Source organism: Engystomops pustulosus, chromosome 6 (assembly GCF_040894005.1).
Source record: "Engystomops pustulosus chromosome 6, aEngPut4.maternal, whole genome shotgun sequence".
Taxonomy (NCBI): domain Eukaryota; kingdom Metazoa; phylum Chordata; class Amphibia; order Anura; family Leptodactylidae; genus Engystomops; species Engystomops pustulosus.
This window is the reverse complement of record NC_092416.1, coordinates 92,385,760-92,412,271: the sequence shown is the minus strand read 5'-3', so window position 1 is coordinate 92,412,271 and position 26,512 is coordinate 92,385,760. Positions and strand designations below refer to the sequence as shown.

At 38.6% G+C, this 26,512-nt stretch overlaps 1 protein-coding gene across 7 annotated transcripts in view; it reads right to left on the bottom strand.

The window, feature by feature from the left end:
• Window positions 1-696: 696 nt before the first annotated feature.
• The window catches only part of SYT3 (synaptotagmin 3), a 148,532-nt gene continuing 122,716 nt past the window's right edge, over window positions 697-26,512 (bottom strand). For all 7 annotated transcript variants that reach the window (XM_072110377.1, XM_072110383.1, XM_072110381.1 and 4 more), the window contains 5 exons: window positions 19,473-19,593; window positions 18,394-18,565; window positions 18,053-18,182; window positions 17,139-17,268; window positions 697-2,241 (listed from right to left, as the gene is read on the bottom strand). In XM_072110377.1, the coding sequence (XP_071966478.1) occupies window positions 17,182-17,268; window positions 18,053-18,182; window positions 18,394-18,565; window positions 19,473-19,593 (510 nt within the window). In that variant the 3' untranslated portion in view covers window positions 697-2,241; window positions 17,139-17,181. The remainder of the gene's footprint in view (window positions 2,242-17,138; window positions 17,269-18,052; window positions 18,183-18,393; window positions 18,566-19,472; window positions 19,594-26,512) is intronic.

Below are 26,512 nucleotides of genomic sequence, written 5' to 3'. Positions count from 1 at the left end.
TGAGTAATTAAAATAAATTGGGTAGCCCCCCTCCCCCTAGTAGCATTTCTGTTCCTCTTGCAGTTGATACATTTTTAGAGCATGCTAAGAACTCCATGCAATTCTCAGTTAATCCAATTGATGTAGAAAAATTTGGAGGAAAAGTGCTAGCACCTAAAGTAAGGCCACCCAAGAGGAACGCATCAAATAGGTCAAGCTCTTTTATACCCCCTTGCAAGTAGCCAAAACTGAAAGCACATTATTTTGGACGATACCTTATACATAGAGAATCTCATCATGAAATTCTATTTTTTTTCTTTGTAACAAGATGATATGACATGTACACATGACCTTTCAAATTTTCCCTTACTATAAGATATAGTTATCCAATTTTCATTTAAAGTTAATGTCCATCATTTTAATGTTGTTTTCAACATTACTCTGTGCTTGTCAGATTTTTTATATAACTTTCTGGTGTTTGAAAATTGTAATCAAGCCACAGATTTAAATATATATTATATGTAAGTAATATCTATCTATTTGATCTATTTTATGTAAGCAACTCCCTCTAGCTGCCACTAGGGAGAGTTTAGAGGAGCCATACAGAAGGTGTTATATATATATATGTATATATATGTATATATATATATATATATATATATATATATATATATATATATATATGTATATATATATACACACATATACATATATATATATATATATATATATAAAAAAGGATATATTTTTGAAGAATGACAAGACAGAATTATTTTGTTAAATAATGGATATTCACTTTAAATATCTGTCAAAGGGACAGGGAAAATAACCATTTTATAGTGAAGTGATGGGAAAAGTTACTTACATTCCAAACATCGGGAAGTGGTCAAACAGATAGAAATAATGAGGACATCGAGATGATTTTAATTGACAAGTGATATTGCACCTCCGTTTAACAATGGTAACATTGAGACATTTTCAAGAAATATACCTTGTAGGACTGAAGATGTATTGAAACAAGAACAGAGTCAAGTGCAGAACTACTACATATTTCTCACCATTAAACACATGGACGAGTCTGCTGTATCCAGTTTTATTTTGTTCTCTTCTTCTTTTTATAATATATGTAGATATAGGTTTGGGAATATATATCTCTTGTTATTGTAGTATTATAGTTAGAATAATATCTCCCAATAAATCTCAATAATAGATTTAACTTCAAAGCCAGTAGGCACAATGTTGATTAGTAGGCCACAATGTTTAAGAAAAGGTCTAGTGGCAATTAGCTGGCATAAATTTTGGTATAAGAATAAGGTTTTTGATCAAATCTATAGGTCAGTATACCACATCTATACAAACCATAATCGTGCACTGGAAAACAATCATGAGAACCCTTGGATCCTGGCCAGGGCTGGAAGACAAACCCTTTGGACAGTTGAGATCATCATCATTAAAAACATACGATAACTGACCATGTTCTGAAGTCTCGCTCACCAAAATACCAATAGTAAACTTACATGGATGAAAAAGCCATCAAATACCACTCATCTTGGCATAATCCGCCTCACACACACATAATTTACATTATTACATAAATCAATAGAAAGACAGTTGACAGAAAAGTGCTTACATCTCATGGCAAGAGTCTAAGGAATTCTCTCTTGTCCATGGTCCAACAACTGTTTACCAAAACAACCGGTCTCACAATGGTAAAGTATGAGTGAAACACAACAACTGTCATGAAGCTTTTTTCAGTTTTAACAGAGTTGGTGTTCTTGCCAGAGACACACAAAGAATGAGGCAAGCATTGTCACCAAGCTGATAGCTGTAAAATGAGTTGAAAGACCATAGCGGCATTGCTTTGGCAGTCAAGAACTACAGTGCATTCTCCGCGCAAGAGCAAAGTGATGCTGAGAGGAGAGGCTTTTCCTTCACATGCATTCTGACTTAATGTTACTTAATGGCTGCTCGTCATAAAGATTTAAGTTCATCCCTTCTGTTTAGTGCATTGCTGGAGATTCAACTGAGGAGTGTCAAGTCCGGCAGCATCCATTATCCCCATCCATGGTAGAAAGGCATTTAAGAGTTCACCATCGATCAGTGCCGTTTCATCCAAAATGTACATGATTACTCTATGGCTTTAAGTAGATCTACATTTGTTTACAGCCTTGTCTTCCTTTTGTCCTTCTTGGGAATCTGGTGCCCTCCTCATTATAAGAGTGAGATGAAGAGGAAACAGAGAAAGACCTGCAACTCAAACACCTGAAAAGAAACACAAGACTCATAAGAATTAAACATAAAGAAAGTCCAGCAAGTATAGTTATTAGTACTATTATTAATAGTAAGCTACAGCTTTTCTTTAACCACTTGGTGTTGGAGCCTTTTTCATTCATTTTTCGCTCCCCACCATATAAAAATCTATAACTTTAAAATATTGCTTTAAATGATTGCTTTATATCCGATGCTCCCCCACACACCTCAGAAGAAGCCTCATTCTCACAGTAATGCCAATGGTTACACTCTGAGCTATTCCCGACTGCTCTATAAGATGACATCGACTAAGCCCTGCAATATTACCAATGCTTAACCACCTTTGCTTGCCACAAAATGTAAGATTATTACCTGTGTTCTAAAAGATTTATAAAAGACTGAATAGCACTGTAAATTTATTCTTCTGCGCACTATTGTATATGTGGAGGAACTTGGGGTATATTGACTTAAATGACTGCAGCATTACGGCTGTCTGGGAGATTGTAGGGAGCCATAAGCCATTAACATCCAAATAATAATGTTTCAGTAACCCAAACGTAAAGGTATCATTTTAGTAAGGTGTTGTGATATAGTAGATCATTTCTTAGCTCTATATTCCAAGTTTGTGTCATGTTTTTCAAATATGGTAATGTTATTCCTCATATGTAAGTGTTACAGGCATTCTGTGCTATGGTAACCATAGTAACCCAAGAAAGTTCATCATCAAGGGGACAATGGCAAAGTATTTGTGACTTGTCTTCCACAGATAAATGTCTATTCTGTATATTGTATATTAAGTATATTCATCATTTATGTATTTAACTTGGATTATTCTTTATCACCAAGCTAGTGTTATCTTACATAATTCAGATTTAACGTCAATAAATCTTGCCTCTTCACTATGCTCCATGGATAGTCCGAAAAAAAACAGTAAATGTTGCACACCCATCTGTAAAGCCGGAGTAATGCACTTGTGCAGTAGCTCCGGCTTTGCCATGAGGCAGCGTCGATGTAGCTGTACCCACTGGTCTGCAAAGCCAGTAGCTGCTGCGCATGCGCAGAACTCCTGCTTCGCAGACAAGTGCACGCAGCTACAGCGAGCTGTGCACTAGAGTGAAGCCATTAGATTGGATCGAAAGAGATTACTGGGGGGGGGAAGTAGCCTTAGCTTCTGCTCCACGATGCAGCTACTCCATGCCCCAGTAGCCTCTAGAGAACATTTTTACAAGGTTCTGAAAAAGTAAAAGTTTAAACAAAAAAAAACTGGGGGTGAATATAAGAACCTGCCTTCGGATCTACCTTATTAGGTAGATTATTGATGGTAGGTTTCTTTTAACCAATGCTACATATACATTTCCATTGCCTCTTTCTCCATGCTGCCTGCCAATTGTGAACAGCCTTAAAGGAAACACTAGGGGTACCATCATACCTAGGGATACCTATCACCTAAATTTAAAGCCCATATCCCAACACCAATCTAAATTAATTCACCAGGCACCTTTACATACATCTCAATATTATGCCACTATGTACTCTAATACCGTTTAAATTGTCATCCAAACCTATTCCCCAGAGTATGCAAATTAGCTCCTCTGGGTCCAATTGTCACAACTTTGTGAACAAAGGTCTGGCATATTTATAAGTGGGACTGTCCAGGCACCCTCTGTTCTCCTCTCTCAAGCCGATCCTTAGCTCCCTTCTGCTTCTAATTCTCACACCTGCTCACTGCAGTAAGAAGATGTCAGCCTCATGCTCGAGTCTCCTTCCACTCCTGTGCTTGCACTTCCCACTTGTTTTGTTTACACACAGTCTCCTGTGACATCTGTGTTGGGACTTCAACTCTATCTGTGTTCGGAGAGGACACAGATCTGGATAACCTAATGGTGCAGAGAACAATTAGTTCTCTGCATCATCATCATTCCCCTGCTGATGCTGTGATGCCAGCAGATGTGTGATGATGTAATCATCTGCCAGCATCATAGCCAAAGAGGAAAAATCAGAAGTGAAGAGCTTCTGGGGAATGGAGACAAGTGAGTATGTGCTGTTTATTTTATTTTAAATTCCTTTGAAACAAGGAAAACATGGGGCCACAATTGTTTGTGTGTGTGTGTGTGGGGGGGGGGGGGGGGGTTGAGAGGGAGCCCACAATATGAGGGAGTATGAGGGAGGCATTTATTTTAAATGGGAGCACTGCTGTTGACAATTCTTTAAAGAGGACATGTCACCCCGGAAAACACACCCACTAATTGTGCCCCCCATAATCCTCCCCCAGCCCCTTTCTTGCTAGCCATTTCTTTTAAATTGATTTAAACCGATCCGACCTCTTACCAAATAAGAGGTCGGATCCTGTATCTGGTGTGCTGGCAGTCGGCGGTATTCATAAGGAAGCCGGCCGACACACCCTCAGCATGCCCTTGCCAGCGGCACATTGTAGGAGATGCTGGCAGCATAGCATCACCGGCCGGCAATGTGAGTAAGCCAGGCTGCAGCCGCAGCCGCTATTTGTGTGGCGCGGCCACACCGTGAAGAGCCGGCAACGATGCGATGCTGCCGGCTTCTCCTACAATGTGACCGCTGGCAGGGGCGTGCTGGGGGTGTGTCGGCCACCCCCCTTATTTGGTAAGAGGTCGGATCGGTTTAAATCAATTTACTGCACATAAATTTAAAAAAAATGGCTGACCCTGCTGTGGACAATTCTTTAAGGGTGACCCTGCTGTGGATATCACATTAAAGGGGGCTCTGCTGTGGACATTTCATTAAAGGGGGACTCTGCTGTGAACATTTCTGTAAAGGGGGCTCTGCTGTGGACAATTCTGTAAATAGGGGCTCTGCTGTGGACATTCCGTTAATGAGGTGCGGATCTTTCTAGACATTTTACTAGAGTAACGGCTACTGCTGCAATTTTATTAGAGCAATTTTTAAATTAGGTAAAATTAGGACCTTGGCTTAAGAATTACAGTATGGGTAGGGAAGTTCAGCTGTAGAGCGTACAGAGGCTAGGCCAGCCATGTACAGCAGTCCACATCTCCAACATTCTCTGGGAAATCTGGTTAGGGCAGTAGTCAGAGTGAATGGTTTCATGCAGTTAGAGAATGTGATTGGCTTTCCTAAATAAATGGGTTATATAAGAGCAGGTTTAAAGTTCATCTTTAAATTACTTTTATGACAGTACAAGTAGGATATAGAGTATATAGACAATATAGGGGCAGATTTATCAAGTTCCTGGAAGTCAGAATATTTCTAGTTGCCCATGGCAACCAATCACAGCTCAGCTTTCATTTTACCAGTGCTCATGAATAATTTAAAGGGTAGCTATGATTGGTTGCCATGGGCAACTAGAAATATTCTGACTTTCAGACACTTGATAAATCTGCCCCGTAGAGTAGTACTTAAGTCCTAACATGTTTGTTTGGATGTTGGGGGCCCCTAGTCATGTGAACAACACAGGGCCCATGGGACACATTCACTAACTGGCTGGCAGAGGCACTGATTGCTTTTAATAGGTCCTACCTGAGGGTGGACCTTATAATCCATGTTCACAACGTTAAATTACATTTTATGTGCATCTGGAGAATCTCCTCCCTGAATGCAGACTCCTCCCAGTACGCAGCCATGTTTACACTTAAATTCTTGCGTTGGATAAGTAGCAACAAACAAGTTAGTATTTACCAAATGAAAGCATTTAGATCAAAACACATCTGCATTCAGGAGGGAAATTCTCCAGATGCACATAAAATGCATTTTAAAACACAATTCAATCTCATCTTGTGCACATGGTCTTAGGCTGTGTTCAAATTATGTGTTTGCATTGAGTTTTAAAACATATTGCAAAAATTGGCAAAAATGGCAAAAATGCACCTCAAAATAGATCTGTGTTTTCACTATCATTAATACTGATGTGTTTTGGGATGCATTTTGCCTGATAAATTTTTTGTGCCTTTCAGACAGTAAAAAGGCGTAAATGTGGCCTAAGAATATACATGTAATATTTACATGTAGCAGTAGGTGGGCCTACAGAATCTATTTCAACGGTGGACCCTAGGCCCCCCAATCTGACCCTGAGTGAGACTATGGGGGATATTTATCAGGACCTCTGTGCACCGCCAGTGGCGCAGAGGCCCTGAAATAATCGCAAATGCTAGCTTATTGCTAGCTTTTGCGATTATTTTCCCCAATCCGCCACCTTCACGCCAGTGTCACGCCTTCATGCTTTACTGTCCCCGCGCCTGCGCACTCGCTGCTGACGGCGACTTTTCATACGTGAAAAGTCGACGGCTGCATTTTTTTTCCAGGCAGGGCCTGGCGTAGGATAAGCGCTGCGCTGCTGGCAGCCCGATACATCGAGAGGCAGAAGCCTTTTGATGTATCGGGCTGCGAATTTTAGCAACGGGGATATCATACGCTGGTGCACGAGCGCCAGCGTATGATAAATATCCCCCACTGACTCTATATGATCATGCAAAGCAGATCTCTACAGTAAATAAGGTTTAGGCGTCACTTTAAAATTTTCACTTGAATTTAAGCGCTACCACATCAGATATGGATAGTTGCAACTGTCCTATTTAAAGGAAACCTACCACTTGAAGTGGCAGGTATAAAAAGGACATACCGAGCACCAGCTCAGGGTGAGCTGGTGCCAGAGCTTAGTTTTGTTAGTGTTTTAAACCGCAGTATCGCGGTTTAAAACACTTTTTAAACTTTATGGCCGAAGCTGCTTCGGCGCAGGGAGGTACGCGCTCGGCGCACCATGCGCACGACCGTGCACGCGACTACATAGGAAGTGAAGGAGAGCCGTGCGCAGGGTCGCGCGCATGGTGCGCCGAGCACGTACCTCCCTGCACCGAAGCAGCTTCGGCCATAAAGTTTAAAAAGTGTTTTAAACCGCGATACTGCGGTTTAAAACACTAACAAAACTAAGTTCCCCCTTATACCTGCCACTTCAAATGGTAGGTTTCCTTTAAGGGTATGGGGTATCAATAAATGCAGATAATATTTGTACTAGTTCCTTCAGGGCCAGTAAGCCCATCTGCACATGATGTAGTAGCATAGTGGATGGGATTTAAAGTCCTATCCAAAGGCTAAGTGAAGAATCTCTGGGGAAACAAATTTCCATTGTAGATTAATTATCTGTTTCATGTCACATTTGTGCTGCAGATTTTGGTATGGAATTCAACCCTTGCAAAGCAAAGATAGAGCTCCTTCCACAGCCGCAGCTAAATACTGAATAAAACAGTAACCAGCATATTAGACATTAGGGGACATGTATCATAGTGTTTTTTTCTTTGGTGAACTTTTGAGACATTTGGAGGGTCTTTGCGCCTTATGTATGATCATGTCTTTTTACTTGTGATACAAGTTTTTTCCTAACCTGGCAGACCTAACCCGGAATCCAAATTTTGGATTCTTTTTGAGACTTTTTGTTGCAAAAGTTTCCAATCCACATGGACACAAGCCACGTGAGGGGGTTATATACAGGAGTGGACACTACTGATAATTTGGGATTTGAGGCTGTGTCCTGTGACCATGTTAACACATGTGTTAACATCTCATTTGTATTGCGTTTTGTAAACGCAAATGTTAACAGTAATGTAATTAGGCAATTCACCTCTCCTCAGTTGTTGTAATAGGTTTCAAAACTAAATCAAAATGCAACGTGTGACCTCACCCTTAGAAGTAACCAATAAATAAATAAAAAAACAGAAAATGCAAATATTTATGAATTTTCCAAAAAGACATTACTGTACAAAATTGTAAACATTTAAAGTATGTGAAATAATTCCAATTTACATGTTAGAATAGGATCCATGAAAAAAAATCCTTTTATTTGCACCTGCCCTGGACCAGGTGTAGATGTGCGCCTAAAAAGTTGCAAAAACAAGCTAAATAAGTTATACATAAGTGAAAAGTCGCACGGAACATCTGGGAAGTAATGATACATATGGCACACTGCACAAGGTGCAGACCGAGGTGCACTTCAAAAGCCCCCACAAAAAAATTCAGTGAAAAGTCCAAAAATGCAAAAATGTCTGATGATGCAGCCACTCTCCACTTTCCTTGGTGCTTTTGCTTCAGAGCTGAATTCATAATTCTACATGCTTTAGAAATGTTGGAAATATTAACTGAATATCCCCTGCTATTCTCAGTGCTTAAAATATGCTAAAAAAAAAAAAATATTAGAGAAAGGGGTAGAAAAGAGTATATTTGTAGGGAAAACAAGCATCTTCATCATCTGTGATGGATCAAAGGAAAGTGTACCTTTGATAACTTGTGTAATTGTTGTCAAGCAAATATTTCACTTTGTTCTCAATAAAACAAAACATAAAAGTTACTACGAAAATTCAAGAAGAAAACAGGAATTACTGAAGCAAGATAAAAACCACATCTTAATCCAGCACAGCAAAACATGCAACAGCGAATGCTAAGAACCTGTCAACGTAGACGAGTACAACCAGTAGTTACAGAACAACTTGAACTACATATCTGATCACACACCTAGAAACAATTTTTAATCAACAGTACCAAAGAAACTCAAAAAAGAGAGCTAATTGAGTACACAACAATCGGTGCTGGGCTGAGTATATGAGAAGATAATATTCAGAATAGGAAACAAAATATGGTATAGCAGCAGTATATGAGACAAAACTACAAAACTACTCATAAGATGTAAATAAGATAAGAAATACCTATAATGGGTCAGTCAAGAGACCGAAACACGTGTCAGGGATGGTGCTAGGCAACGTGTTTGTGAGGTTGGCCTTATATTGTACATTTTGCTTATCTTATTTCCATCTTAGTTGGCAGTTGTACTTGTGTCTCATATACCGCTGCTATACTATGTCTTGTATTCCATTCTGAATATTATCTGCACTTTATTCCCAAGAAGACAAGTTTCTTATATGTACACAGGATAACAAAATAACATATTCTCTAATTCATTATTAACAAAAATACATCATTTAACATATATAAGTCCAACCTGTCTCTACCAGTCCCGCTGTACACAATTTCAGTTGCAACTAGACACGACCCTGTAACTTCTGGGTCGGATGGCCACCATCTTGGATTTCTGTGGGACAATGTAGAGCTGAGATTTCTGTATCTTTCTGCTCTGAGCCTGCAGCCCCATTCCCTGTAGTCTAGCATGGAACTCAGACACTCATCACTTTCTGCAAGCACATCTTAAGCAAACTACAAACTAAAAGAGATAAGGGATCCGAGGGAAGGGGGAGCCAGACACATATCTGCAAGAACACAGAAGTAGAAGGTGTAACACTGTAAAAGTCTGTCAGCCTCTGTCATGCCTCTGTGTAATATGTATCTCATCATCTCTCATCTGTCTCATTTCTCTCTCTATGTGTCAGTGTGTCAGAAGCTAGATTAAAGTCTATATGCACCTGTACCCTGATAATCTAACCACATTGTCTCCCCACCGAATTAGATGGATCATAATGGGGCACATTTACTTACCTGGTCCTGAGGAGATCCCGAAAGTGCATTGTCCGATGACCATGCGCTGTGCCGCGATTCAAGAAGATTGTGCGCCCGATATCCTGCATGTGTCGCTTCCCCGCTCAGGTCTGCCAGAGTTCACCTTCTTCCTCCCAGTGCATGTAAGTGCATGGCTTGTGACACAATTTTAAAGTTAAATCGCTCTCTCTGTCCGAATCTGTCGGATCGTCCGACGGCCCACCCCCCGATTTCTGTTGCATGAAAGCCAGTGGATCATACTACTATTACAACTCATTTATGTAATTTAAAAAATTGCATCAAAGCTTTAGTTACACTTTAATAATGCAGGAGAGGTGCTGGATTTCTCCTGCAGTACATACATATTACCCCTTGATGCCGCCTTACATTTTCTCTCCCCCCCTCCCATTGTGGTTAAGTGTTTGAAAAAGGCTATAAGTAAGCCGAAATAGTACACCAAAAACTATTTTACCATAATGAAAAGGAGTGCTTGTTACTTTTTGTAAACATTTGATGTGATACAAAGGGGTGTGCGATTAATGAAGCTGTAACCTGCAGCAACAGAACATCCTATAAGAAGTAAAGAAAGACTATGTCAATGTAGTACATGGACATGCCAGGTCTTCCAGAGAGAGATATTGGGGCTCACTTACTAAGGGTCCGCGGACCACACTATCGTTGGATATTCTGACTATTTCCAATCTGCGCTGCATGTGGCAGACCTGAGCGGGCAGCGACACATGCAGGATATTGGACACACTATGTAAGTGAAACGTGGCAGCTGTGCATTCTCGTTGGACAACGCAACTCGGGGAAAGCACTGGGTCAGGTAAGTAAATGTGCCCCATTGTGTGTAGCCCTTTCCCGACATGTGACATAATAGTATGTCACACGTCGGGTGTGGTTGCATAGAGAGGGCTCACAGGCTGAGCCCTCTCCATAGCCGGTAAGTCTCGTGTTATCGCTAACACCCGCAAGTGTTATCCCATCAATCGCCTCCCTCAAAATGGTGGCGCTCTTATTGGCGAAGATCATCGCTCCCTGTGATGTCATAATGGGGGGTGGCAATCGGTCATCCTTGACACCCTCAGGTCTTCCTAAGACCCGCGGCTGTCTCATTTTAACCCATTCATTACAATGTACAATTAGCTGTAGTTTATGGTAAGATCGATCAGACAACCTAGGATTACAGTACCCTGGGGGGCGGAAAAATAGTAAAAATAAAAAAAAAGTTTAAAAAATATATAATACCGTTTTTTCTGGCACTTTTTTGACATTTTGAAAAATATAAAAAGTGATCAAAAGGTTGTACAGTCTTAAAAATGGTAGCATTGAAAACGTCATCATTTCAAAAAATTCACTCAAAACAACAACACTCAAAACTCTGTACACCGAAGTATGTAGTGCCAGAAGATGGCAAAAAAAAGAAAAATTTGTACAGGAGGCTTTAATTCTTGTAAATGTACCAAAAAATTATGAAACCTATACAAATTTGTTATCCCCATGATCGCACTGACCCAAGGAATAAAGTAGACATGTCCTTTGTGGCGCACAGTGAAATCCGTAAAATCCAACCCCACCAGAAAATGGTGCCCTGGCGGGAAGGGGTTAATGTATTTTAATGTGCAATGGTGACTTTCCTTTATGCATTCACTAATATAGTCTTTAGAAAAAAATGACATTTAAAATTATTCCACTAATAAAAAATAGATTTTTTATTTCTTTTAATGTGCTTTGGAAAGCCATAGATAGACAGCAAGATAATTACTATTACATGTACACTAATCTGACTGCACATGCCTTTATACCTTACACGCTTTGATAAACAGTAGGGTAACCTTACATACAGACAGATCACATGTAAATACTGTATGAAGCTGGAGATTTACAAGCACCACATTACTAGAATGGGCTGTAAATGTAGACCTGTTTATTCATACATGAGAACTGATCAAGGCATTTGCAGCCACAGAATATGTAATTAGCAGTTCTCATTACATCCATAGACAGTGGCATTAATAACGCATTGGACACATTTCTGAAACAACAGTTTGTTAGAGGAAAAAAACAAAGCAGTATCCACAGTGATACTTATTTATTTATTTATTAAATTATTTATTTATTTTTGAGGTGTCACTGAGCCCTGGATGAATGTCCCCAGTCTATGGGATCTTTCATAGCAGGCAAAGTGGTCTTCTCAATTATTCCATAGGTAAGCATAACAGTGGGTTTATTTAACCTCTTAATGTCACTGCCCTTTTCCCTTTTTTATTTCACTCCTGCATATAGCCATACATTTTTTATTTTCCAATTTACATTTGAAGGCTTGCTTTCTGCTGGGCAACTTATACTTCCTATTGACATTATTTAGTATTCTGTGCCATGAGCTCGGAAGCTGGAAAAAATTCCAACTGAGAAAAAACAAATTGCACTATTTTCTTATTAGCTTGGTTTTCAGAGCTTTCCCAGTGTGGTCACATCCCATTCATTCTTTAGGTCAGTATTACCCAGATAATAAAATCTATAGTTTTAAAAAGTAAACAAAAAACATATCCTAACACTTCTAAATTTTATTATACTTTGGCAGACAGAGATGAGGAACAAGTCATTTTTTTGGAACCAGTCAGCATTTTTACTGACCATTTCAGGAAAATGAGATCCTTTTATTCTATTTTTATTGGTTGCAAAAATCTACAAGATGTTCCCATTACAAAGTGACACTTTATAGTCATAGCATTATTAAGACTCTTCCATATATTTATCTTTTGCCTCTTCTTAGAGTGTTTTATTCAGTAACAGCATTATGCAGGCAAATATTTAGTGGTGAATGTGTTGTGATGTTGTGGAAACATTATGTAGCCCTTATAACTTTGGCCTTCCCGTTTTCTAGAACATATCAATTCAGTTCACATCATTTACTATCCCATTGTTAATGGCTATTTTGGGTTTTCACTCTCCTCTTTGGAAGAAAGATCCATTCTAATTTTTTATGGTACCCGACATTATAAGAATGTTGCTTCCTCATTTAAATCCGCTAGAAGAGAAATCAATTTTTGCAATTAAATTCATTAAATGAGACCTTTAGCTATTTATTTTGATCTATTGAACTGTAAAGGTTGAATTAAGTCATGAAGTGCCAGGTATTGTACAATGACTGCATAAAGAATTGCTCACTAAAAGATATCCAATTGAAGAAAGGAGGGTCCAAATGGTTGACCACCCTGTATTGCAAATCCATAAAAATGAATGCCTTAATTAATTAATGCCAAAAAATAATGCATTAATCCCTTCATGGAGAAGATGAAACATTGCCTATGATACATTTGAGAATAACCGGTGAATCTCCAAAAACATACTGGTAGGTTGATTAGATTGTGAGCCCCTAATCAATATCCTCTAGCCCTCTTTTTTTATCTGAACAGCTAGAGGATATCAATGCCCCTATAGACCTATTAGAGATTTGATGACTTTTCAAATGAATGTTGTCTTCTACAAAATTTCAATAAGGCAGCTACCAATGGGAGTCTCCCTCCTGATAATTTGACTGCACTTATTATTACTATCCCTAAACATGGCAAGCCCTCCACTGGGACCCACAAATTCTGGCCTATCTTGCTCCGTACTGGAAATGTTAACTATATGCAGGCATACTAACAAGCAAGGTGATTAAGGTTACCCCCTACCTTATCAAAGGTGGATAACACCCGAAAGTTTATCTCCCTGATGCAATACTGTTAACACCAGTGCTACCTTCAGGACAGTTGATGCCGAGAAGACTAAGTTAATTGGTCCTATGACATGGGTTCTCTGAATATATTTACACACCAATTGAGGCTCTTTATTCTAATTCCAATGCTCAGGTATTTGTGAATGGGGCACAGTCTCACTATTTTCTCCTGACTATTGGTACAAGACAGGGGTACACCTTCTCCCCTAAATTCTTCAACCTCTCTATCGAACCATTAGCTGAAGCCATTACAGCCAACAACAATGTAAAAGGCATAAAGGTTGTATAAGTCTCACATAAGGTTGCCTTGTTCGCAGACAAGGTAATTCTTATGCACACACAGACATCATCGTCCCTAGAACACTTATTTACAACTCCTCTTATAAAGTCAATAGTTCCAAAAACTCTCTCCCTTTCTGTTCCACCAACAAAATTGGCACCCTTAATTAACAACTTTAATCTCCTCTAGCAGACATCCATATTCATCCACATCCGTATCCATATTTAACTCTATCTACCTTTGATAACTACAAACATATCTATTCCCCTGAACAAAGTGCCTCTTGCATTTTTAGAAATACATATTCCTGACGTGAATCTACAGAGCTGAAGGGAGACAGAAGTAATTTACATCCTTGACATTCAAACCACATCTAGGAGGATACAGTTTGAACACTCAACTACGAAATATCCCTCAAACTGAATTACTTTCAACTCATAAAATTAACAAATTCTTACTTGCATTGGAATTTAGCTCTTCCTCCATTAATTCATAGATTGTTAAATTATTGTGCAAGACATTGAAAAGTGTTAAAGGTCTACAATATATTTTCTACAATATATTAGATGAGAAAATGTTTATTACCTCAATTACGCCTATGGAGAATTGGAACAGACACTTAAACCAAACATTCTCACTCTCTGACTGCTTTTAAAGATATTTACTCAATGTTCCACTTCACTAGGTATCAAGAAGCAGCAAATAAAATATGCTTGAGATGGTATTACACCACTTACCGTCTCCATCTCATCTTTCCTAATTTGTCACTATACTTCTGGAGGAAGTGCAGGAATACGGGTTCTCATCACTATACGATATGTGCTGTGAGCATATTTTAACCCTGTGGTCAAAGACTAGCTCTTTTATCTCAACTCAATAGACCATTTATTCTCCAGTTAAAAATGGCTCTATTTCTTATAGGTCTTAATCCCTTTAAACCATCCCAGAAAGTAGAAGTAGGGCATTTGCTTCTAACCACCAAACTTCTCTTAACATGCCATTGTTAATTACCTGTTGTCAGGATTTCTTAGAAGTTCTTGAATTTATGCATACTACTTATTCATTTGAAAACATCCTAGCCTACCATTTGCATGATACCACATGCTTTCAGAAAAAATGGGCCCTCTGTTCCCAGAGCCCTTATTTCAGACAGTGAAAAGATGTGACATTTTCCACCCTTTCCTTATAAGTGCCTGGAACACTATATTGCATTATTTGTTAACTGTTACCTGTTTTGACACTTATTCTGAATATATTCCTGTATATGTATTCTACAACATTACAGAATAATCTTGGTTATGTCTAATCTGACTGCGATCGCAATGTTGTATTACGTCTATTGTATGTGTAAATGGGGTCCTGTATGTGTAAATTGAAGTCTGTTCAATCGAACACAGATCACCTAGATTTTGATATAGAATTAAGAGGAAAAGCCCCTTTCATCAAACACCCCATAAGCATTCGCCTTTTCCATAATGTGGACAAATATGAGATTCTCTAGGAGAAAAAGAGAACCTTCAAAATGAAAACACAGAATCGAGCTGGTTATCTCTACTATTGTAAAATGACACGGTTGTTGTAGTATTTGTTCTGTACCTCTCTAGTCCTACCTCAGAATCCAGAGATTTATTTTCCACGGAGGTGTGTGGAATAGCAGAGGCATAAGAATTACAGAAAATACTTCATTATCTTAAGTTTGATGGTTCAGCAAAAAAAAAACCCTGCCCTCATAACAAGGCTCTCAAAGAAACCACATATTACATCAGACCTTAATGAACTGACCAACTGTACTACACAAGACAATTTCCACAGCTTGAAACCCATTACAACATATTCAATCACTGTAATAGATCAGGAGCGGTATAATCAAGGTGTGGAAGACAAATGTGTGTTCAGCTCTCTAACACGAATAGCCACTGCCCAGTCAATCTTGGCTTCAGCCAGGGTTTGTTTTATAGTTATTTGCAGTGCACATGGGCCATAAATGCTTCCTCCATTATCAGAAAAGGCTGTTCTCTTTTAACTTGAATTTTTTAAGACATATTAAAGGGGTTTAAAATCAAATTGTTGATAACCTCTCCATAGAATGTTCTCAGCAGCTTATATGGTCATAATAATAATTGGTATCTCAATGACATTTATTGAAGAGTTAAACCTGAACAGTGATAGAGCTAGTCTGGTCTGGACACTGGAAAAGGAGAATGATGGGCAAAAGCCCTAGGGTAATACATTCCTAGTTTGGAAAACCAAAAAGAGAAACAGCACAGATCTCACAAGGGGTAAAGATAAGTAATAGTATATATTGTGCCGCCTATACAACTTTTCCATGCACACTGTTCTCCTTTAGACATTCACAAAGGAACTCGAGACATCTGTCCTCTATCACCTCTTTTATATGTTCTGAGTATAGAAACCTTGGTTGCCTGAATTTGAAAAAAAAAACTATATATGCAGGGGATTAAGGTGAGTTAAAACAGTTTAAGATATCTTTTATCTCTTTACTCTCACTAACCCACTTACCACTCAATCTAATCATACTAATCTTCAAGTTGAGATAAACACATATAGCCACATCTCAGGATACAAAATTACCCAAACAAAATGTTACTCAAACGCCTTGTCACTCAATCTACTGTACCTCAGAATTTATTGGAATCTATAAAGGAAAATTTGCTGTTTGCTTCAAACTACCTACTTACTGATTCTTAAAAATTCTGCATCTGCGGAGATTTCTATACCCTGTGCCAAATATGCTTTTTAATAAATTTTTAACATTACCCGGATTAATGCCAGCAGTGCATGGTGGGTCCTTGGGCATGGAAGGGCGAGGGGGCAGTTCAAACAGTGTTTGAACCTCAATGTGGGAATGAAGCCTGACAGTGATGTTGTGTGTTTGGAATCAGCTTAGTTTCTCACAGAACTTACCAGAGCTTAATCTACAATAAAAATGTATAAAAATTAAGTAATTCTTGTGTTTATCACAATGCTACTGAAGGGGGTATACTCTGGCCTGAGGGAAGGTATAATCTGGTGCAGCCCAAAGTATACCTGGGGTATAATCTGAGCTAGACCATGTTAACCCAGTGTATAGTCTTGGCTGGGAGTATTTTCTGGTCTGTTATACCATGACTCACTACTCGCTGCTGGCAGGGAGCAATGTAATGTTAAATATTAAGAAAACATTGGAATTATTCAGATGCATAACAAATACCTTTGTTGAAATCAACATGCAGGAATCTATTGGAACATATCATCATGTAAGAATGATGACAGGTGACAGTCAGGTATGTTAGGGAAGTCAGCGCCTCATTTTTGCTCTATAGTCATGTATAGTCATTCTTTTCTCCATTCCATGTACAATAAAAAAAAGTCAGATATAGCATCTGGTGTCACAATGATTTGTGACTGGAAAGATGATAGACATTCACTACTTACAGCTCTCCTGATCTGCTTCTCTCTTCCTAGGTAGTGGTATCAACTAGTCAGAATGTGTATTGTCCACTATTATACTTGGCTTCTCCCGAGGTGGGGAAGATTTTGTCACAAAACTGGTCAAAGCTTTCTCCTGAAAAAAAAAAAAAAACATTAACATCATAAAGCAGGGTTAGTTAAAGCTGAACTGTCAGGTCTATTAGAGGAGAGTATGGACTAGAACAAGGAAGACGATGGTGATGGTGGAAGTAGGGGGAAATGCTGAGCCTAGACACATATGATTGCTTTACAGAATATTCAGAATATTCAGATATCAATTAACTGTTGCCAGTTCTTATCTGGAATGCCTTTGACTCCTGTTTCCTCTGCCCATACACAGTGATTAACAGGTTTTCCTATACCATGAAGTGTTGTTAATCACTGTGGTTGAAGGAGACAGGGCTAATAGGCTTTAAATAATTGTGAATACAATATAAATAATATAGAAATATATGCAAATTGTTTGTTAAATTCGTACTAGAGAATATTCTTAGCTCCAATCAAATAGTTGAATGGAGCAGCACAGTTGTGGGAAAAAACGTATATAGCCGAAAAAATGGGTGCCGGCCCCAGTTCACCTGACTCAAAGATGAAGCACAGGATATCCGAAATAAAGACGTTTGAGGCAGCACATCCGTGAGAATAAAGATGTTTATTCGCCCAAGGTACAGGTGCGATGTTTTTTACCTTGGGCGAATAAACACCTTTATTCTCACGGATGTGCTGCCTCAAACGCCTTTATTTCGGATAATCTTAGCTCCAAATATTCAATGTGAAGTTGAAAGTTACAAAATTATTTGTATAATCCTTGACAATACATAAAATATAAAGATTGCCAAGGAGGGTTGGTAGTCACAGTTCATTGCAAATGCATTTACCTCAACTAACTGATGCCAGTGCTCAATTGGTTTTCTGGGATTTGCCAGCATCTCATTCCAGTGTTCCCTTCCTGGCATGTCCGCATCACTGCCCACACGACACATTCCAATAACCTCATTGTGACCTATACTGTACAAATGCAAAGAAATATAGAGATTACACCTCCATTGCCTGGCTGGAGAATCAACAACATATTCCACAATAGATTGTGTTTTTCTGTGACTTTTGAAATTTTGATGTTATTATTTCTTCAAACAGAGCAATTCATGTCAATGGGTGGTCAACAGATGACAATAATGCAATTTGATGAGCCAATGAAGAGAAATGGCCAAATCCTTACCAATCATAATCCATAACTGCAATTGTAAGGCTCACATGGTCCATGTTTTCATTAGGAATGTCAAACACCAATGCCTCATTATAGGTTGGGTTCAGAGTATTCTTCTTTATAGATGTCTTTCTCTTTTTCAGCCTCCGGCCTTCACAGATCAGAGATGCTTTAACATATGGATCTTTAAGATAAAGTCAACAAACAAGGAAGCTTTTAAGAAACCATGCAGTGCAACTGAGTTGTGGGTCAATAATATTTTTCTGGTACTCCAATATATGTTATCTCATAATTTATTAGATTTGAATTGTAAAGTGAGTATTTGTGAAACACTTGAGGTGCGTCATAAGGTGGAGCATCGTAAAGTTTCCATTTTATAAATGAAATACTACAGCATACTGTACTATTTTCCAGCATCTGTGTGCATATTTGCTACAGAGGCATTTAACCACCAGTGCAACAGCCGACCCCTCCCTGAGGGTGGTCTAGGGCTCATGCTACAGAATACTATGGACAAAGATAGAGGAGGAAGGCTTACAACTAACTGCTCAGCGCTGTGTAAACAAACTCAAGGAAAAGCTGCTACTGAGGGACACTTTGCTGCCCGTTTCTTAAAATCTAAGCTTAATTTCTTAAAAAACACCGCATCTGCAACAATATTAAAAATTACTCTATGTCAAATGTCAGTTGCTGTTTAAACTAAAACCCTGTCATTACCACTATCCTAGTATTTCAAAATAGGCTAAGGCAGTCAGAACAAGAGAAACACAGTTATACTATGGATCTGCAAAGCAATACTCACTGATGAAAATCAATTATCAACTTCATGTCTAAGAGAGTTCAGTAATGTTTTTCCTACTTGTACTGTAGCCATAGTACTAATTGTTCCGGTCATGAAATATTTAGTAAAATATTTAGTAAAAATTGTTAAACATGCAACATGTTTTAATCTTTGATTTGCCTTTGATTTTGCTTAGCCTGATCAGTTAGGTTCTCATTTTGCATTCTGGCTTAAAATAGCCCTTTGCTTTGTTTTACATATAAATATTTGCAAACCTAAGAAATGTACACAATAGTATTAAATAACTAACCTGAGAAACCAGTTAGATCCATTGCCTTCAAGTTCGTTGCTTTAATGATGGTGACAGTAAGGCGGCCGGCAGTTGGAAGGTAACACAGCGAAAAGTTTATTTCACCCAAGTCGGCTTTCTCCTTGAAATGCAAAAGAGACTTTTAATGTTCCTGTTTTTAAAGCAATACTATTTTAAGAAGAGGAGCAATTAGGAAGTGAAAGAATTCTGCAATTAAACTAATTAAAAGAAAACTAGAACATGAGGTGTATACACTTCACCAGATGTTTACACAGATCAGTCTATGTCCTTGAGTAAATAATATAGTAAGTCTGCTTCTTCTACCTTTTCTATTTTGTGATGAACAAAGGTGGTCAGATTCATCAAAAGAAACACAATTCATAAAATGAACTATAATGAAAATGATTTAATTATTACACACATCACAGCAATGTCATTTATCCATTTGATACATTTATTGAGTTATTATTTTGTAAAAAGCCTAATTGCTCTGAGAATGTTGCTAGATGGTTATTGGACAACAGCATCCAACAATTTAAACCAGATATCCAGAATAAGTGGTTTCTATCTGTTTGCTTCTAAACATGAACTATTTTTTTGGAAAGGAGAAAAAGTCATTGATAGTCACAATTGTATTATCCAGACACATAGTAAGTGGCCTATTTTAAACTTACCATGAACTATCCACAGAAGATGTGTAAAAAAAAAAAAGGAAATCCAAAAATGAAAAAATTGCACAGAAGCTTTCCAGAAGAATTTGAGAACTGAAACTAACTGAAATAGAATATCAGTATATGGTATCCAGGCTAGTATTATGTGAAAAGAAAACATGAATAAACCCCCACTTTAGTCGTATCTGCTTCAGTTTTGGAAGTTCTTAGATACACTGAGAGGCATTTATCAGTTTGGGCGCTAGGTCTTTGTTTTTGGCGCATTGTACTATAATTTTTAATGGTGTGTAAGATTGTGGCGCAAGGGGTTAATGTTGTGGTGCTAGACAGAAAAGGTTTAGAACTATCTCCTCATTCATGAAGGTGAAATAGAACTCCAGAGGACAGCTTTTTGCAGCTCTTAGTGTGCTCCAAAAATTGAGCCAAAAAATGTATTAGAAAACACAAGATGTGCAGGAAAAGTGTTGGATTCCCAAGCAGCGCTCCAAATTCTGTGCCCAAAACCAGGAAAGTTTGTGAGTGTCAGAAAACCCATGAATATTGTGGTACTGTCAATAAATATGGAGCAACAGGTGCAGAGAGGGAAAAAAAAAACAATGTCAGTTTTCCATCTGAAAGTCCTGAGACAACCATTAAAAATAACCTCCACTGTCACCGCTCCGATCATTGTTTCAGGGGCATGCACTGTTAGTTTGTGCCAGTTTAGTAAACCAGCTAGTCATTTCTTGGCATGAAAGATTCATTATTTACAAAAGAACATACATTAAACAGTTTTTTTGTTTTCCCTGTCTGTTTCTCGTATCTGTAGCCAGTGTTCATGTCTGCATTCAGCCATGTCCCAATTCCAACCTGATAAATATGTATGGCTTGTCAGAGCCAGCGATCTGTGGCGCTACAAATCCATTTGTGATGTGAAACAGAAACCTCAGAACAGACTAGTCTGAGACACAAGCTCACAACAAGACGTCAGCACATGAAAATCAACACAACCCCACAAAACTACATCCAAGACGAATTCCTAATGTGCATGTGTTCAGATTACTCAGGAGGCAATCTTCCAGGCCATTTTCTTCTAGTGAGTTTGGTTATCAATTTCATTTTATAAATGGGAGATAGAGAAAGGGGGATGGTGAGAAGATTGGAAATCTTTAACATATTTAAATAGACGATTCATTGTAAAAGTGCCAGAAATATAACCAATGAGTTAATTTGTTACTATGGGGAACACTGTAATATGCTTGCTTCACAGCAAAATCTTCTCTGTGGAACTGGGTATGCAAGATATTGTACCCAGCAGAAGTGGAAAACCTGGTTTGGGGTTTGTTTCCCAGCACTGTCTGCTGTTTGCCATGCCCTGTTTTAAAGCCTTTATTCTTGAATGTTGGTGTATTTCCCCATCATTTTGGTTGCTAATGCAGTTTCTTGAAAAGGCTAAGATCTTGACCGGTTTCACCACTTAGCAGCAATGAGACTGAAACTAACTATAAGTGAGACTTCTCCTTACTTCCATACCACTCACTATGGTTCATTTACCCATTGCCCACAATGGAGGTCATTTACTAAGGGCCCGATTCGCGTTTTCCCATCGTGTTACCCGAATATTTCCGATTTGCGCCGATTTCCCCTGTATTGCCCCGGGATTTTGGCGCACGTGATCGGATTGTGGTGCATCGGCGCTGGCATGCATGCGATGGAAATCGGGGCGTGGCCGAACGAAAACCCGACGGATTCGGAAAAACCGCCGCATTTTCAAAAAAATGTGTTGCGAAAATTGCACTTACCTTCACTCAGCCTGGCTCGATGTATTCCAGTGTGTTCCGATGCTCTTCAGCGCAACTGCCTCAATAAATCCCGGCCGGACCCGAATCCAGCGCAGAGAACGCGCCGCTGGATCGCGAATGGACCGGGTAAGTAAATCTGCCCCATTGTGTGCATGCAGGATTCATTAATAATATAATATCGCTCCCAATAGTACTTAGTGTGAATAGTGGTCTTAAAACGAGACTCTATGTCCTGGCCAGTTGAATAAATTCTCATGTTCTATTTCATTATTTTATATAAATATTTCTTGAGTATACAAAAAAGCGTATGTGATGTTTTGCAGGAGACTCCTCCTTTTTCATCATGTTTAAAGAAGGAGAAACCTCCTCTGAAACGTCACTCTGGACTTTTGTTGTCTTGGTGAGAGCCATGAAGATCTAGTGTTGACAATGATGACTAAAACTGGTGATGTACATATACTTTTTTGTATATTCAAAAAATATTTATATACAATAACAAAATAGAACATGAAGGTTTTTTTTTGATTGGGCACATGCAGGATTCATCAAAAAAGAACCTGGAATCCTAAAGGTAACTGAGCATGTCAGTTCAGTTCAGCAGCTCTGGGTTCAGTCTAATAAATCCCATATGGAACAAGTTTGTTGGCACAAACTCACTCTTAAGCAACAGGATTTAGTGGCTATACACTCCAAATACTGGCAATAATCAAAAGTTTTTACAATGCAAAGATGGTCTATCCCAGAAATAACACTGGAGTGAAAGTGGATGGAACTGGCACATGCAAAGTTTTCTATGGACACAATCTTGGTCAGTGGAAAAAAAACTGATATTTGAACATATCTATTCGATTTAGATGTCATGTAATTGTTAATGGAAATAATAATATGCCCAGCTAACCAATAATGCAGTATGTCAATAGGGCACACTTACTAAGGGCCCTGTGACAGTTTTCCATTGGATTTTTCATGTTCTTTCTAGTGGAAACTATCTTTTTGTGGCGCTGCTGCTCTAGGTATCATGCAATACAAATTAGGGAGTGCTCCATCGGACTTTACACCAAATTTATCATTCAAAGTCCGACAGAATGTTTGTACTCTTTTCTAAACTCCCTTGTTTATGTACAAAAATCAGTGAATAGAAATCATTAGTAAATAGGAACTGAAGCAAGTAACTGCGTGCATATCAAGATCTGTACAACTGCATTGCTTTGACCAAAGTGAACCTACATATTATATGGCACTTAAGGTATGGAAAATATCTCAAAATACTCAGAGATAGTTGAGTGCACTATGAGGACTTCTGCACTCAGAGCAGAATCAGAAAGCTGACAGACATTTTTATTATCAGCATAGCACAGGCTATTGGAACTTGTCACCAGCTAAAAATGACATTCCTGGCGAAAGGTTCCCTTTAAACAATGTGGTAGCCAGTGTAATGCAGAGATCACACAGCACAATAGTTTGATGACAATCCCATGGTGCTCGATGTCTATCAACAATGCTGTTTATATATCATATGAAGCATAAATCCACAGAATTTAAAGAGATGGTCATTTCTTTTTCTCACAACTGCATACATAGCAGAATGCCAGTCAGATTAATCCTTGGCTCAACCTATCTTCTTTAAAAAGCTAATAGCCATAAATTGCACTAATTGTTAGTTTCATCAATTGCAACGTTCAACCACATTTTTCACTAAATTATGTTGCCATAGTAGCCGACATTACTACCTCTTGGGGAAGGGCATTGCATAGTTTGACTGCTTTTACTGTTTACTTATCTCTACTGATATCTTTTTCAATACTGAAATGTCTTTTCTCGATTCATGTATGTCCCCAGATCCTTTGTAAGGTTCTTGGAGCAAATAAATAATGTGCTATTTCTTTCTACTATCCACTCATATAAATCAGATTACCCCTAAGGTTTCCATTCCATATAGAAATCAAAAATATGAAATAAAGGCCATAAGGTAATGTATTATGTATGTTACTCTAACAATACAGAGCTGAAATGTGCTGCAGTACAATAGCATCCGCACCAGAAGGCACCATCTCTTTATAACTGGAAAATATGTTTAGATTTTGTCTTTTGTCTTTGGGCGGAAAATCCAAAACAGCAGAACTCCCTGAGCATAGTAATGCCGCCATGTACCAACAGCAAGGTTCCCTCGGCAGTTTCCCAGATAAGAAGGTTTCATCCTTCTCGGGATATTGGTCGCATACTAATTAGCTGTGGTGTAACTGAACATTTTGCTGCTGTTTTCCACCAGAATAAGTATTTCCGTGGAGAGGACAGGTAAAAAGAATAGCAGAAGCTTAACTTTTTAACCCATTGTCTCCTTTCATAGCAGTGACTTAAGAAGTACTGTAGTCCATATATTCTGCAATAATACCATAACAGTACCATATCGTATATGTACATTCTGCATGTCTATTCAGTATATTCCAATTAAGGAGCAATGTGGCTTTTAAAGATTTTAAGATTGTCATGTCTCTCTGGAGATCACAGCATGTGCACCTTGATATTATTCATCTGCATATAGTACTTTATTACCCAACAGAAAAAGCACAGTATTTGTACACCCTTTCATTGAACGATTTAAACAATTGTGAAGGGCTTACTTTGAATTTACAGAGCAAATGAATAAAGCAGGCAACCCACGCCTCTAATGAATTCTTAAAACTAAAATCCCCCAGCATTACACATTAATAAATGAATTCCTTAAAGAATGTGTGAAAAGTGTCTGGCCTCTAGTGGTCCCATATGTGGTCCTTTATCCTCCACTTGAATAGAATGATAGGGGAATCTGTTTTCTGTAGCTGCTTCATAGAATGTCTAGGGGACTGACCGAGATACTTAACTTAATCGCTTGTTATCTTGTCACTTTGCTTAAGAGAAGTAATGCAGTGACCATTATTTACTTCTTCTTGGGGCATAGGACCTTCATTTATAGAAATTCTAGTGGGAAAGTTCTTACTTTTACTCTTGCCAATTCACTATTCTGTACAAGCAGGGCCAGATTAAGGGTGCAGACTGGTGGGCATGCTCCCGACAATTTTAGTAAACAATGCTAGAAAAAAATATATACAGCTTCCCAAGTAATACTTATATATACATTTCCCCCAGGAATATATATATATATATATATATATACACAGTCACTGTGATAAATATATCCAGCCCCCCTATAATAACTATATAACTATATCCAGCTTCCCTTTTATAACTATATACAGCCCTGTATAATCACTATATATATAGCCCCCCTATAATAACTATATAAAGGCTCCCATTATAACTGTATACAGACCATCATAATAACTATATACAGACCCTTATTATAACTATATACGGCACCCAATAATAACTATATACAGCCCCCCTATAATAACAATTGACAGTCCCTCTATAATAACTTTATACAGTAAACCTATAATAACTATAAACAGCCTCCCTATAATAGCTATATACAGCTCCCCTATAACTATAAACAGCCTCCTTATAACTATATTCACTCTTTCTATAAGAACTATACGCATACCCAGCAATAACTATATACTGCTCACTATGATAAATATATCCAGCCTGCCTATTTTAACTATATCCGGCCCTTCTATTATAACTATATACAGTACTCTATAATTACTATATACAGCCCCCTATAATAACTATATATAGCTTCCCATAATAACTGTACAGCCCTCCTATTATAAGCTTATACAGCCCTCCTATTATGACTATCTACAGCCCTCCTATCACTATATAGTGCCCTAGGTAAAATAATAAAATTGCACTCCATTCCCCCGATGAACACTGACCTCCTCCACCGGTGTCAACATACCATTGGGCTCCGACAAGATGGCGGCACCCTGCTGCTGGTGGCGCAGTGACATCTGCTATAGACCCAAGTCTATTAGATACTGTGCAGCTATGGTGGGGTCTCGGGCGCGCTCCACGGGAGCTCCCCCTATAATCCGTTCCTGTGTACATGTGTCAGTATTCACTGCAGTATCTCATAGACCAGTGATGGCGAACCTTTCAGGGACTGAGTACCAAAACAACAAGCAAAAGCCACATATTTTTCACAAAGTGCCACATGCCAATTTAAAGTAAATAAGGTAACTCACAGTTTTAAAACTTATTGGCATCCAGAGGACACCAATACAGTAGAAGGGAGAAATTTAGATTATTGTTGCAGTTTACCTCTAATGTCCCTTAACAGGATGAATCACAACTCCAGAGAAGGGTCTACAATGAAAATTCAGCTATGTCAGCACCTCCTTGCTCCTCCTGCACTAGTCACTTTAAAATAGCGCTGAACGTGGCACGTCCTGGGCTGCCTCTGACTGCAGGAGAAGGTATTGAGTCCTGAATGTTGACCTTTGTGCTGGGTGATGGGTGTCCACAGGGAGGGCTCTGAGTGCCACCTCTAGAACCCATGCCATAGGTTTGCCACCGCTGTCATAGACTATAAGCTTTTGCATGCAGGGCCCTCACTCCCATTGTTCCATTGAGTTCCATTATGCCCCCTCGAGATGTAAAGTGCTATGGAATATGATGGGGCTATATAAATAAAGATTATTATTAT